Raw genomic sequence first — 15,090 nt, 5'->3', positions numbered from 1 at the left:
ATAAAACCATGGAATGAGAATAATATAGCAAAAAAATGACAAATCTACAGAAAATAACTTGAATTGAATTCTTCTTTAAGGACATCTGGGTGCCATACCTAATCGCAGTCTCTGGCTGTCTATAGCCAACTAAGCTAGCTTCACTATTAAATGGGCGTTAGCCAAGTAGCTAGTTAGCCATGGGTAAGCTTTGAGCACATCTTTAAATATTAGCTACTTGTAACTAGCCATTGTGCTATAGTATAGAAACTTAGCTATCAAGTGAACTATTAAAAGTTTTTGGGTGCTTTGAACTTATCCAACAAATGTACAATGTGCTGTTGGCTATTAACATAATACTTACTAACTAGCTACCTACAACATGAACACCATTTCACAACCACTGTTGCGCTGTTTTTCTGTCCTTTAAAATTATTGTAATCACCACTTAATTAATACCACTGCCTACTGAACACCAGCACTTGCATACATTTCAACAATGGGGGTTCAACGACTCAGCAAGTCTGCTAGCCTGTCAGTAAGAGACATTCACTGTTGTTGGCTGGCTAATCCAATCCAATGACTTATTTACTACACATAAAATAATATCTTGCCATAATTTGACTTGTCCATATATGATTCCTACCTTGTGACCTTTGAAATAATGGGTAATCCACACAGACATGCTCTGAAATCATTCAGCACAGTTCTGCTTTTAGACTCCGATAAAGTCAGAGACCTTGACAGTGGCCTTCGATGGGGCACATGAAGTTTGTTCGGATTGCAGAACTTCACCCGCTGTACAGGCTTTGTTCCTAAGCCAGAGCACGTTCTTGGAGTAGTTCCAGGTGTTTGTGCGTACATTTTGTGAGCATCATTGCTTCTGGCCTTTGGCTGTCGTTAACTCAAATGCTTGCAGCTGACACATTTATGTAAATCATAAATCACAAATAAGACCATTGGTATGAAGTAGTAACCCCCTTTCACGAAGACTACTCCAGACTCAGGGTGAGTAGCTAGCTATCTAGAGCTGGGGTGGCCAGCCTTGCTCCCCGGGGGCTGCAGGGTCTGCGTTTTTGTTTTCACCTTAAAGTCAACAACCACTTAGCCTAAGAAACCAGGTGAGGTGAGATGATTTAACTGTGCAATCGACTGCTTTAATTGTTCAATTAAGTTCCGAGTTGTCCACCCCTGATCTAAAGTCAAGTAGTTCATTACGCTTAACTGTTGAAAAAGTTGTGATTTAGACATTTCTGATTGTGTTTCAGCGAAACAGGTTTTTTGCAGTACAGCTGTGTTTATAATTTTCCAGTTTGAGTTGTGAAACTTCGCTCACTTGTTTCCAGCATTTCTACCGATTTTCTGAGCATACTTGAATTTTGAGTCCAGTTAATTGACCTTGTGTGTTTGCAACCTTTCAGTCATGAAACTGTGAACAGTAAAATGCTGTTATGAAAAGCAATATCGTAAAGTTTTGTTATGAGATGTCAGATTGGAGTGATTTGGCTCTCAATCCCCTGTGGAATACACAGGGTGAGTGGGTGGGGTTGAAGACTGAGGAGGAGATTTAAAAAAAAATTGTAAACGCAGGACCACAGCAAGGCTAAAAAATGCTGCATAGTATACCTTTAAATTGTATCTTAGATGGATGGTCTGATAGCTCATCAAAGAGTCTGATGACACTCTATTGCGTAATCTTGGCTCTGCAAAACACATGTTGTTTATGCGTTAGTGGAGTAGAACTGAACTGGTTTATCCCCTTAAATACAGTGTGTTCTAACATGTTCTGTGTTTTTCATTCTGTATATACAACGTAGCATTTATTTTGCTTCAGTGTGAATGAGACTTTAGCGATAGAAGTGGTAACTTACGAAATACAGTATGTGGGCCTGTCTCTGTGGCCCTTAGTGCTAGGTGCTAGGTGTTAATCCCAAGCTGTTCTCTACATTACGTCCATTACTCTGTCTCTGTGGACTAAAGAGGGCATTAGGAGAAAGTCCCAATAGCCTCTCTGCGTTTCTATGGCTACAGGGAGGAGATCCCTGAGTCAGTCTGTGCTACTTGCAGCCTTTTGTTACGCACTTCTTTCCAGTCTGTTCACAGACCTGGCAGCCACCTTCCCTGTCCTGTTTACGTCGGCAATCAAATCTGCCTTTGTCGTCTTAATCTTGGTTTTATATTGATCCAATCAGGCTGTCTCACTGAAATCTGGAATGTCTGTGTGTGTAGACAGGCTCAAATGAGCTGTCATTCTTCATGCAGCACACTCTCTTATCCTTTTGTAGCACAGCCCTTCGCCTCCTCTGCCCGTCTCCCTGCACTGTGTGCAGGTGACGGAGCAGTTTTCTGAGGCAAAGGCTCATGGGAGTTGTGGTTTATAAATCATTTCTCCCACAACACATTGGTGGCTGATGCAATGGGTTTCACCCTTGGGAGTTTATGTCTGTGTGTGCTTTGCAGATGTGTTTGCACTTGTGTGTGTGTGTGCGCGCGCGTGTGTGTGTGTGTGTTTGTGTTGCAGTCAGCTGAGCAGGAATGTGGAAGGCTGTTGTCTGGGGTCACATTTTGAGGCAGACTGCAGTCTCAATGAGGTTTATTGCCGATCTTTTCATTGCTTCTCGGCTTGCTGCTCGACATTCGTGCATGGGGATGGAGGGAAACGGAACATGTGCCGCCGTGCTCGGAGCTGCAGTCCTGGAGCACGCCCTTCTGCGGGGAAGGCCAGCCTTCGTACTGAGTAATGTCTAAAGAGTTTTTGGACATTCTGTTCTGCAGCGAGATGAGAGTTATGTGCCTCCCTCATAATGACATCCCCGGCGATGAAGCTAAGACCGTCACCAGGGCATGACATCATGCTTCTACTGAAATTACATATCCACATGAGTTCATCGGTGAACATCATGTAACTAACAATGACTTGCCCCCCTGTTTTTGTTCAGCTTGTCTTGTTTATGCTACTAAATGCATAATTTTATTATAAATCTTCCCATTACATTACAGGCATTTAGCAGACGCTCTTATCCAGAGCGACTTATACACAACTTTTACATAGCATTTTACATTACGTCCATTTATACAGCTGGATATATACTGAAGCAATGCAGGTTAAGTCCCTTGCTCAAGGGTACTGGCAAGTCCGCCCTAACACCTGTCTTTAGGGTGAAACATCAAAATCTTGCTTTTCACATTTTTTATTAAGTAGGTGAAAATATTCCCTGTGACCCAAAACCCATCAATTTTTCCAACAAAAGAAAGTTATATAAAGATAACTTGTCTATTACCATGTTTTGAATGACCTCATGTGCTTTTGTCCTTTGTTCCTCATTCAGGAAGTGGGGTTTGCACACCCAAGTTGCACTTTTTCTCCAGTCACGGTTGCCTTGCCCACAGTTTATCCACCATTATCTGATGAGCAGCTTTGAGGAATTTTCACAGATGTCAGTATTTCTGTTTTTGAGTGTGGTGGGCTCCGGTTGGTTGGCCTGGAAATTCTCACTGCTGAGATAGGGAGTGAGATTTGTCCAGAGATGAGTAAGCATTTCCAATCTTCCCGTGAATTACTTTGACTGGACAGTTGACACAGTTTGGCAGATAGTGTGTGGTTTCCTGCAGGAGTGGACCTCGCACAGATTTTGAGCTGTGAAGTGTTATGTGATTTTGACACTTTGTGTTAGTGCATTTTATATAATGCGTATTCTTTGCCAAATCTAAACTGACTTGTCATGCTGATATTTGATGGTGGAATAGCTGAGGAGAGAAAATTCCTCTGAAAAAAACAACAACAAATGCCATAAATAGCCTCGTGTGCAGGACTGGCCCTCACTGTAGTGTTTCCTAGAAGCCCTTCTGCACGTGTGGGTAGCACAGTCTGCTTTCATTTACCCATGTGTTCCATGACGTCATTCAAATGGACAAATACCAAACTCACAGAAAAGCTGCTGGAATAGCTGTTAGCATATCTACAACTGTATCTGCATAGTTATTTATTCTATATATACCTACTCAATAAAAAACATAGTCACACTTATTATAGAAAGGTACCCTGATCGGCCTGTGTTCAGAGTTGAGTTTATGTGCATGTTTCTGGATTGGGGACCATTACCTTAGGCTGAGAAGGTGTACTCCATGTGCGCATAGGGAACGTTAGCCTGGCGGGGAGTTCCTGTGCTGTGGCTGTCACTTTGGTCTGGGCTTGTTGTGATGAGCCCTGAGCGAAGTGTAAATCCCAGTTAAAGTATCTCTTGCGGGGTGCGGCAAAGTAAAGGCACCAAATCCTGGCGCTGAGCTGACCGCTTCAGTGAGGTTTGGAATCTCAGTGGGTCATTTGTTGGCTAACGCCGGGACTCGGGAGGGCTAGTTTGCCGGGGTCGTTGTTTTCTCCTACTCGCTCTCCAGCGACTGCTACTAGCAGTGCAGCGCCTGCAGCGAGTTGCAGCGCTAACGGACAAATAATGCTCTCCTCCATCGAGCTAATCACCTGGTTGCAACAACCCAATGTGCGGTTTAATAAAGCGGCCGCTGGCTTTGCTAGCATCGCTGGAGGCTAGTGCTAGCGTTCGACTTTTTGGATTGAGATAGGTGTTGTCGTGGAGGAGTCTAGGAAATTGGACTGGAAATTAGCAACAACAATAAAAATAAAAAAGGAGTAAAAATCTCTTGTGATGTATGCCAGTGAAGGCAGTGGTTTTTTGAAATTTCGGTCAGGTTGATGGAAATTCTTGAAAATGTTACACGGTTGAGTCATACTGTCATTACGTGACTCATTGCTTCTTTCATTCTTTTATTTTTTTTCTCTTCCCTTCACTCTCTCATCACTAGTAAACGCCCATCTCTATCTCATAATCTCTCACTGTCCGTCATTATTCATCTCTGTAGCACGTCTGTCATCTCGCATAATTATTTGGCAGTGATAACCCTACAGAGTTAAGACAGTTAAGACCGTCGTTCCCAGCCTTAGTCCTGCAGACCCCTTCTGTATGCTTTCGTTCCAACTGATGTTATAATCCCAGAATTTTAACAAACTGTTAATTTAAATTAGATGCTTTTCATGTTTAGAGGGATTCTTTACCCTCTTAAGGCACTTTGTCAGAAATAGCTGTGCATGCATTTAGAATTAAAACCCCTTGTTCCCATTGTGTTTGTTGTGCTGTATTGCAAACATAAATGACATAAAAAGAGGTCCCAAAATGTTTTTAGCTGATCAAATTAAAGACTGAGATGAATTAGCCATTTGGTTTGTGAAGCAGAGCTGGCATCTGTTGCTGTTGTCCTTGAGGGCAAATGGGATTAATGAATTTTTGAAGACATGTACTAAATATCGACTGCTTAACGAGCAGGAAATTGATGCATGTTTTTTTTTAAATTAATTAATTTTTTATTAAGGCTGGTTGATTAAGGACGAGGAATTCAAATATTCAAATTGTAGAGCACTGCAGCCCTGCAGGACTGGAGGACCTCATTCCAGGTGTGAACAACTTTCGCTCACTCTCCATCGGTCTCTCCCTCCCTCTCTCTCTCCCTCTTTAGGGCCGCTGCACACGAGAGAACTGCAAGTACTTGCACCCTCCGCCCCACCTGAAAACCCAGCTGGAGATCAACGGCCGCAATAACCTGATCCAGCAGAAGACGGCGGCCGCCATGTTGGCTCAGCAGATGCAGTTCATGCTGCCGGGAGCCCAGCTGCAGCCCATAGTGAGTGAAGGGGAGGAGACTAAAGGGGGGGGGCACGGGCAGGAAGTGGGCGGCAGAGCGACGCCGCGCGTCCGTTTGCAGTCGTGTATGAGCCGTTTGTGTATCCACCGCCTGACATCTTCTGCCCTCCCCTCAGACGACTTTCCCGGTCACGCCCTCCCTGGCCACCAGCCCCAGCATGGCGTTCAGCCCCTACCTGAGCCACATGAACCCGGGGATGGGCCTGGTTCAGGAGCTGCTGCCCAGCGCCCCCGTGCTGGTCCCGGGGAGCCCCACCACCCTCACCATGGGCGGCAGCAACCCCGCGCAGAAGCACCTGCGCACCGACAAGCTGGAGGTACTGACACCTCACCGAGCCTCCATCTGCCTGACTGTGCACCCGCTCTCCACTGCGCTGCCGCCTCCGTTTCCATGGAGCTGCCTGTGTTCCTGCTGCTCTCTGTCTCTCTCCCCCTCACTCACTCTCCTCCTCTCTGCCTCTCTCACTTTATCTCTCTCTCACTCTCTCAGCCTGGCTTTCTCTCTCTCTCTTTATCTCTCACACTGTCTCTCTCTCTCTCTCTCTCTCTCTGTCTTTTTCTTTCTCTTTCTCACTCTGTCTTTCTCTCTCTCTGGCTCTATATTGCTCTCTCTACATGAACACAGTAACATACGACATGAGCAGTGTGGCATTTCACACTGAGTGCTGTTAGCAATGCACTCATGCAAATACCATTTGTATATTTTGTATGTGATACTCTACTTAACTTTGAGACATTATTATTCATAAATCTACATCATTCCACAAACCTCAATAAAATGTTATAATAAGGTGCACGTCTTCCCTCTTATATCAACGGGTGCTTATATCCGTGCTCCAGGCTGCTCACCCTGCGCTGTAGATGGGCTGTCCTTCTCTCATCAGAGGGGCATTATTGACGCAGCTCCTGAGGCCCCTGTGCGCAGGCTGCTGGCAGCGGGCTGCAGGCAGTGAGGTGCAGGGGCTCCCAGCCGCAGGCATGCAGTCTGAGCAGCGGTGCAGCCAGGCCTGAACAGGGCTCATTAAATTCCGGCTCCTGAGCAGCACTGCAGGAGTCTCAATAGGAGTCTGTAGCCAAATTATCCCTCACAGTGCTAGCTGCGGTACCACACTGCTACATAGCCCTATTTCTAGCACAGATATAGTAGAAACAGAAGACATTATTGGCCATTTAAATATTTAATGAAAATTCCTCTTTGGCTGGTGGCAGCAACACGTTCGATGCATCTCCTGGAAATGTAACGAGCGTCAGCTTGGACAGCATTGTGGCAACGGGTAATCCGTGTGGCGATATGGTACTGGAAACTCCCGTCACCAACCGGAAGGAAGTTGGGGCTGCGTGTGTGGTGAGCGGTGGGAGAAAGTCCAGGAGTCAGAAAGTAAAAGTCCTGCTATGTGTCTCTTCAACCTGTGAACTCAGCCAGCAGATTTCACTAATGACTTCAGGTGATTGGAACAAAATACTGGGGAGGACTTTTGCTTTCTGGACCTGGATTTTCCAGGCTGCCTGCTGGTGAGCGAGAGCGATCTGCGGCGACGGTCTCAGCCTCCTCTGCCCCCCCCCCCACAGGTGTGCCGGGAGTTCCAGCGGGGGAACTGCACGCGGGGGGAGAACGACTGCCGCTACGCCCACCCGCAGGAGGCGGCCATGGTGGACGGCAGCGAGAACTCGGTCATCGTGTGCATGGACTACATCAAGGGCCGCTGCTCCCGGGACAAGTGCAAGTACTTCCACCCGCCCGCCCACCTGCAGGCCAAGATCAAGGCCGCGCAGCACCAGGCCAGCCAGAACGCCGCCGCCGCCGCCATGGTGAGTGGGGCCGCGCCCCGGGCCGCGCCGGCGGCTCCTCCGCAGACCGAATCGAGTGTAGCACAGTGGGTAAGGAACTGGGCTTGTAACCGAAAGGTCACGGGTTCGATTCCCGGGTAGGACACTTCCGTTGTACCCTTGAGCAAAGTACTTAACCAAAATTACTTCAGTATATATCCACAGCTGTATAAATGGATACAATGTAGAATGCTGTGTAAAAGTTGTGTAAGTCGCTCTGGATAAGAGCGTCTGCTAAATGCCTGTAATGTAACGTAATGTAAAAACGGCTTCGAGGGGGGAAAAAAATGGCACAAAACTCTTTGACAGCCACAGAAGGTGAAGGCACGGGAGGCCGACACCCCGTTCCAAAAGCCTTTCTCTGGCGTCCTCGCCTTTTAATTCGCCCCCCCCTGACGGAGCGATCCAAGGTCGCCGGCCGAAACCCCGATAAGCCATGAGGGACGGAAAATGGTGTCGCGGGACGGGGGGAAAATGGTGCGCGGACGGGGGAACGAGGGGGAAATGGTGCAGCGCCGGACTGCAGGGACGGGGGGAAAATGGTGTGCGCGGACGGGGGAAACGGTCGCGGACGGGGGAAACGGAGGGACGGGGATGTCCCGAACGGACTCGCGACGGTTCCGGACAAAAGACGACCGTCAAAAGGTGCGCTTTGATTACACTTCTTCCCCTGACCTTCAGCGCAAACACGTTGTCCTGATCTCCAAAGCCAGGGGGACGGGCGTGTCTCCGCCAGCCGCACATTCAGACGCTGAAAGCTTATTAAACTTTTACGCGCTGGTTTAGCGGCGGGTCGGGGAGCCCGTCCGCCTCTGTTTTCCTTAATTATTAAACCGGGAGACGGAACCGCAGGCCTTCGGCTTGCCCGTCCGCCCGGCGGTGGGCTGATGTGTTTTCGGCCGGGCTGTTTTTAAAGCTGCGTCTGTTTTTGCGCGGCGGCGCTGAATAATTCAGCGCCCCCTCGCCTGCGCGGGGCGGGCCTTTTAGTCTGACCTGCGGTGCGAGAAACGGGGCGGAGGCGTCGACTCTGCCGAGGGCTGCGGGCTGCGCTTCGAATGGGGGGAGGGGCGGGGGCTAGGGGGCGGAGCTAAGAGAGGAAGCAGAAGTGTGAGCTGCTGTTCTCGAGCAGCGGGTCGGTCGTTCGTCCTTTGTAAGCACTCTGGCAGAGGAGGAACAGCCCACACAGTCAAGCCCATGGATTGTGGTGTAGTTATTATGTAGGAGGGGTTGTGTAATGAGGCGGGGGGTCCTGTGAAAGCTGGGCGGGGTGTAATTACATGTATGTGTTTGGTGTGTTCGGTCTGCAGCCATTACATTACATTACAGGCATTTAGCAGACGCTCTTATCCAGAGCGACTTACACAACTTTTACTTAGCACTTTACATTGTATCCATTTATACAGCTGGATATATACTGAAGCAATGCAGGTTAAGTACCTTGCTCAAGGGTACAACGGCAGTGTCCTTACCCGGGATTCGAACCTGCGACCTTTCGGTTACAAGCGCAGTTCCTTACCCACTGTGCCACACTCCGTCCAGCCAATGCGCAGGGGCGCGTTTCATCCTCAACACTGAGTCGCATGTTTGAGAGAGAACGGCTTTCTTCATTTCTTACACGACGCTGTCATTACCGCGGTTGCTAAAACTCAGAATAGAGGCGGGGTAAGAGCGGTGAAAGGTACAGTAATGCTCCCTATAATCCCTCATTAAAGCACTGAGGGTGAAATTCACCCGCGGTGAGAGTGCAGATATATACGCGTCCCAGGTGGTTCTGTCCCTTTTTAGATGCTCTCCAACCCGCTGGAGTTTAGTGCCAAAGGCTGCTGATAGAGAGAACATAGTGATTGGGGAACTCTGAGGTTGCAGGTTTGATTCCCAGGTGGGGCATTGCCGCTGTACCCTTGAATTGCTTTTGTAAATACGCAGCTGTATAAATCGATGTGCGAAGATGGAATGTAAGCTGTATAAATCGCCCCGGATGAGGTGCTGAATGGCTTTAATGTGCATCTAATTGAAATTTGCTGCGGACGCTAGCCGGTAGCTGCCATTGGACGCGATTTTAATTTCCTTTTCGAGAGAGCTGAGAGGACGGGGGTCGAGACGCGCAGGGTTCGATTCCTCAGGCTGTGACGGGCTCCTGCGCTCGAACGGCCCTCAAGCTGCGTCGCCCCCCCCGCGGGTTCCGAGCCCGGCGGCGAGGCCTTCCTTCGCGCCGTCTCACGCCACTTTCCGTACTTCCTGTGGTCGTATAGATAAATGGACTGCATTTATATAGCGCTTTTATCCAAAGCGCTTTACAATTGATAGGGGGGTTAGGTGTCTTGCTCAGGGCCACTTTGACTCGCCCAGGACGGGGTTCGAACCGGCAACCCTCCGATTGCCAGACAACTGCTCTTACCTCCTGAGCTATGTCGCCCCTGTATTTTCACTATCTTTGAACCAGGTCACCAGTGTCATTTTTTTGTCCCGGTCGTCTGGCTGTTTTGTAATTTGCTTTCATGTTGTTGCGCCGTGCCCCAGAAGCAGTTGCTCTGGCAGGGAGGCACTCGGATATAAAGGTTCAGTGGAGGTACATCTGTGTTCTTTACCGAGCATATTTCCCAAATGTGCCGTGAAAGTACAGTAATGTTCTATTTGGACACTAATAAGTACCTTTTACTAGCAAAAAAGGTACAATGAATTTTGTATTGCTGGTTAGGGGTACAGTTATACACCGATAGGGTACCACCCCCGTGACAAGCATTTGTACTTTTTTTCTGCGTGAGGACTATCTGCAGTTAAGGCAGAAAGCACATGCGACCTGTGGAGGCCCATGATTACTGGTCCTCAAGGACATCAAGGTTTTCCTTGTTTCTTACTGGTAAACATTATTTAAAACTCCGGGTATATTTCGAATCAAGCTGAATAACTGTAGATACACGGTATCAAACAGTGAAGTTTTTAATTGACTATATTCCAACCGTGAGAGTGCTCTTTCTTTTTTAGTTTTGTGGTATTCCTGTGTGACGGTTTATGATTTTCTCCTTGATTTGCATTATGTTTTGCATAGGATTTCATTTTGGTGTGTGTTGTAAGCCTCCTCATGCTTAACATCCTGTTTTGGGTTTTTTGTTTGAGTCCTCACTGTAGTCATGTTGAAAGATGCGATCAGGGTTGGTAAGATGCTGGGTGAACACAATAGTATGGCCAATAACAAAAAGCCAGCATGCTCACGTCCCCAATGTTATAAATTTAATTTATGGACGGGCAATGTTTTGACCCAAACAAGGTCTTTTTCCAGGACAAGCGTTAGCGTTGCCTGCTAACCCAGATCAAGCCAGCGGTCCGTCCACCGAAACAAAATGTGCTGCTGCCTGCAACCTGCCAGTCTGGCCTTTCCGTATTGGCACGTCCTTCCGTGCGTTCAGTGCCATCGCAGTGACCTTGCGCAGGAGTGCCACGATCTGCGCCCGTGGACGAATGAGTGCCACTGGGTCTGTGTGTACTTTGCGTGCGCGATAAAACCAACGTAATCCAAAGCAACACTGGAGCCCAGGGCTTTGCATGGGTACAAAGTGGTACATAGTGTGCGTGGAGGGCATGCTGCAGCTACTAGCAGTTAGTAGTTAAATAGGCCAAGCTTTAGCCCAGGCTAACTGTTGGGAAGCAGCTTGGTAGCTGTCAAATTAGGCTGCAACAATTAGAACCCCTTTTGGTCCCAGAATGAAATTACAATTTCACATTCATTAAAATGCATAGATAGATATGTCGCTACAGTTCTAACTGGAGTTGTTGGAAATGCTTCCCGACAACAAGCTAGTAATTTAACCTGCAGCATGTTGTGGACCTTCAGCGCTAAACGCCAGGCTAGCTCACCGTAGAACTGCAGGCAGTTCACAGAGGCTGGTTTGACAGACTCGATGCTACGAGGTTATACAGCCACAGTGGTGTGTAAGGGCTCCACCACAGGCAGGGATGATCGCTGTTAGCCGTTCCGTGCCTGTGGCTGCCGGGCTGCGTGGAACTTGCGTCTCTCGTTCTCACGTACCCGTGGGAAAGCAGGATGTGACTCCATGCTGGGTTACACCCTCATGGAGAATTCTCTGCTGTTGACTTGCATCGAAGGCTCGGAGGAACGCGAGCAAAATAGCAAACAACTAAACGTACGGATAATTAACTACAGTACCGCTATATTATCAAGGCGCATCTTCTAGTGATATAATGTAATGGTGAATGAATGATAGATTCACTGCAGTAACCATTGCTGTAATGCTATACCCTATGACTCTTCTGTGGCCTGTTGCTTACCAATCACACGTTATGGGATGTGTTGTGTTTGGGGTGGCAGTGTAGTATATTGGTTGGAGACCTGGGCTTGTAACTAAGACTGTGGGCTTGATTCTCAGCTGTAGACTCTGCCAATGGGACTCTTGAGCGAAGCTCTTGTCCTGGACGGCTTCAGTACAGTATCCAGCTGTATAAACGGATTGTATGTGTAGAATGTAATCTGTGTGAGTCGCTCATGATATGAAGTCTGCCGAATGCAGGAATGTAATTAAACGTGTGGTCGCGTGGTGTACTCCGGGGACAGAACCATACGCTTTTACAGTACTCTGTAGTTTGTGTTCGTATTCACCAGGGAAATATGTCTGCCGGGATAAGGCGAACACGCAGGCGTGTCTCCGCGTATGTTTATTGCTCTGATTTCACTGAGGGCCGTGCGTCAGCGCGCTCGAAATGAGAAGAAAGCGCTGCCGTTCTCTCTCTTCACTTTGCTGAGAGGAACAGCCAGGGTTTCGATGCCCTTGCAGAGGAAATGTGGGCCGAGGGTCGGCTTTGTGAGCCCGGACGTGTCCGCGGCTCGAGGTGGCTCTGTTTGCTTTACCTAATGGCACCGGGCCACTGTGTGGGGGGGGGGGGGGTCGGTGCGCTTTGTGTAGGCCCGGTCAATGGACTCATGAGCAAGGGCCGGAGGAAGTTGCGCAAGACTCAAGAAAACACTGCGTCGTCCGTGTCTCTGTGCTGACGGCTCCTCAAAAGGGAGTGAGCACGATAAAATTACAATCGGGAAGTCGATTAAGAGAATTCAGTGCCCATAAAGTACATCATTTCTCAAGTGGGTTTTAGCGTTAAGAAGGAATTGTTTAGTATAAGCAATGCACGGTTCAAATGTTTAAACGATCCATGAAATGTGTCACTGGTTAGGTACGTTCAGAAGCCCAGAATTCATGATTGGGTTTAAAGCCTGTTTAACTGGAATTGCTTTTTTTTTACCTGCCGTTACTTTTGCATAAAGCGACCCCTTGTGGTCACAGACAGGACGAACGACGCGCGTTACCTGCTCAGTGGAAACCGGCTGTTATTGCGAGCGAGCTGAGCCGTCTTACGGTAATAATAATAACCCCCCTCCCTGTGTGTGCCCCCCCCCCCCACCCAGGCCCTGCCGCATGGGGCCCTGCAGCCGCTACCAAAGAGACCGGCTCTGGAGAAGACCAACGGCGCCGCCACGGCCGTCTTCAACCCCAGCATGTTCCACTACCAGCAGGCCCTGGCCAACATGCAGCTGCAGCAGCCCACCTTCATCCCCACAGGTGAGTGAGGGAGCCCTCCCCCCCCCCGGGTCAGCGCAGGCACACCCGCTGCTCAAACGCCTGCGCGGCAGGGAGGGAGGGAGGGAGGGAGGGAGGGGAAGCGGGGTCACGGGGCAGCGCTGTGCGGTCAGCGTCGGGTGTGTGTGGGGGGGTTGGGGTGTGTGCCCTCAGGACAGAAGCAGGTAGGTGGCCGGTGTTAGAGTAAGGGGAGCTCGCACAGACGGGGGTCCTCAGCGCTTCCCGAGTGTGTGTCCAACCCTTTCTGTGTAATCGCACATCCTCTGAGTGTCTGCGCGCGTGTGTGAGTTTGTGTGTATGTGCGTGCGTGTGTGCATGGTTGTGTGTGTGTGTGTGTGTATGCGTGCATGTGTGTGTGTATATGTGTGTGTGTGTGTGTATGTGTGCATGGTTGTGTGTGTATGTGTGTGTGTGTGTGTGTATATGCGTGCATGTATGTGTGTCTGTGTGTGTATGTGTGTGTCTGCATGTGTGATTGTTACAGTGCGTCTGGCTGGTCTCATCTTAATCTCTTTCTGTCCTGTCCCTGTGTGACCCTTGCCTGAGCACTTCCCCTGTAGCGGCACATTGAGATGTTTCTGCGCTGAGTGTTTTATGCATTGCAGGTCCCTCACATTACAGCCGCACACAAGAGCGCAGCTCACGTTCGCACCTCCAGCCCCGTCCCTGTCCTCTCCCGTTTGAGCAGACTGTGCCACGGCATGGAAGGCTGTTTATTGCCCCAGTAACTGCCATCCAGCAGGTTGATCCTCTTACTGAAGGCAACGCTTGTGTTTCTCTTCTCCATTGGCTGAGAAGGGCTAAAGTAGAGACGAGCCCATTTTGGACACGTTCCACGGAGTGACTAATGGCTGTCTGAGCGCGTGCTCTTCCCCGCTCCTCTTAAGGCAAGCTCGGGCCTGCTTACGCACGGCAAAGTCACGTGTAGGGTTCCCAGAACCTTCGAACCCTAGGAGTCTGATCTGCTGTGCGGTGCGGAGTCACAAACGGGAGGGCTGCAGGTGACCACAGGAAGTGGCGTTTCCTTCCCACCAATCATAATTCTTCCCTCCCAAAAAAATTCCCGCCTTTGCCATGGCCTGCGGCTGTGTCTCGGATGTGTTCGGTGCTTCTGTCCGGGAGAGGAGGGCGGGGTTTGTTCTTGTCGACGCTGCTGCTGTTGTTGGTATTGTTGTTGCTGCTGTTGTTGGTATTGTTGTTGTAGTAACTAATCTTTGTGTTTTGTTTTTCTGTCTTGGTGTCGGGCTTTTTGAACCGATCGCACTCCCCCTCCTCCCCCACCCCCCATCCACCCCCGCCCGCTCCTGCATGACGCGGCAGGCTCTTTCCTGTGCATGGCGCCCTCTGGAGGCGTTGGTAGGTGTCTCCCTCCTGGCCCTGAGGGCGGGGCCTGTGCCTTGGCTCTGCGACAGGGAGGGTTTGGGTTGCTCTGAAAGCAGTGACAGAGGGGGACTGGGCTGAGCTTGCAGGCAGAGCAGGGGGGGCAGTGCAGCGTTAGCAGTGACTCTCACTGAGCTTCCCTACATGGCTGCTGGTTATGTTAAGATACGTGTCCATATTTTCCCCTGGTAAATATTGAGCAGAAGCGGCTGTCGTTCTGCGGGGACTGCTGCAGAGCCTCGGCACGGCCCTGTCCGTCTGTGTTTGTCCTCGTCCGCTTGCACATCGCACCCGTGTCCCCATCCTCGCCTGCTGTGCCGCGAGTGTGTGTGTGTGTGTGTGTGTGTGTGTGTGTGCATGTGTGTACGCATGTGTGTGTGTTGTGTGTGCTTACGAGTGTGGGCGTGTGTGTGTGTATATATGTGAGCGTGTTTTGCCTGCTTGAGTGTCTGCGCATGTATATATATATATATATACGCGAGTGTGCATTGCATGCGTGTAAGCTCGTGTGTGTACGTCTGTGTGCTTGTGTGTGTGTGTGTGTTTGTGTGTGTGTGTGTGTGTGTGCGGCGGTGTGCTTGTGTGTGTGTGTGCGTGTGTGTGTG

At 49.5% G+C, this 15,090-nt stretch overlaps 1 protein-coding gene across 14 annotated transcripts in view; it reads left to right on the top strand.

Annotated features, from left to right (window-relative positions):
• Positions 1-15,090, top strand: part of LOC135263036 (muscleblind-like protein 3) — a 46,618-nt gene that overhangs the window by 18,373 nt on the left and 13,155 nt on the right. For 11 of the 14 annotated variants that reach the window (XR_010332376.1, XM_064350595.1, XM_064350604.1 and 8 more), the window contains exons 5-9: positions 5,506-5,670; positions 5,807-6,007; positions 7,260-7,499; positions 12,934-13,087; positions 14,426-14,461. Coding sequence is in view for 13 of the 14 variants with exons in the window: in XM_064350595.1 (XP_064206665.1) it covers positions 5,506-5,670; positions 5,807-6,007; positions 7,260-7,499; positions 12,934-13,087; positions 14,426-14,461 (796 nt within the window). In the remaining variant the exon portion in view is untranslated. The remainder of the gene's footprint in view (positions 1-5,505; positions 5,671-5,806; positions 6,008-7,259; positions 7,500-12,933; positions 13,088-14,425; positions 14,462-15,090) is intronic. The other 3 variants (XM_064350602.1, XM_064350605.1, XM_064350607.1) reach the window with 1 other exon arrangement.

The sequence above is a fragment of the Anguilla rostrata genome, chromosome 9 (genome assembly GCF_018555375.3).
Source record: "Anguilla rostrata isolate EN2019 chromosome 9, ASM1855537v3, whole genome shotgun sequence".
Lineage (NCBI taxonomy): Eukaryota > Metazoa > Chordata > Actinopteri > Anguilliformes > Anguillidae > Anguilla > Anguilla rostrata.
This window is presented reverse-complemented; position numbering and strand designations above follow the sequence as displayed.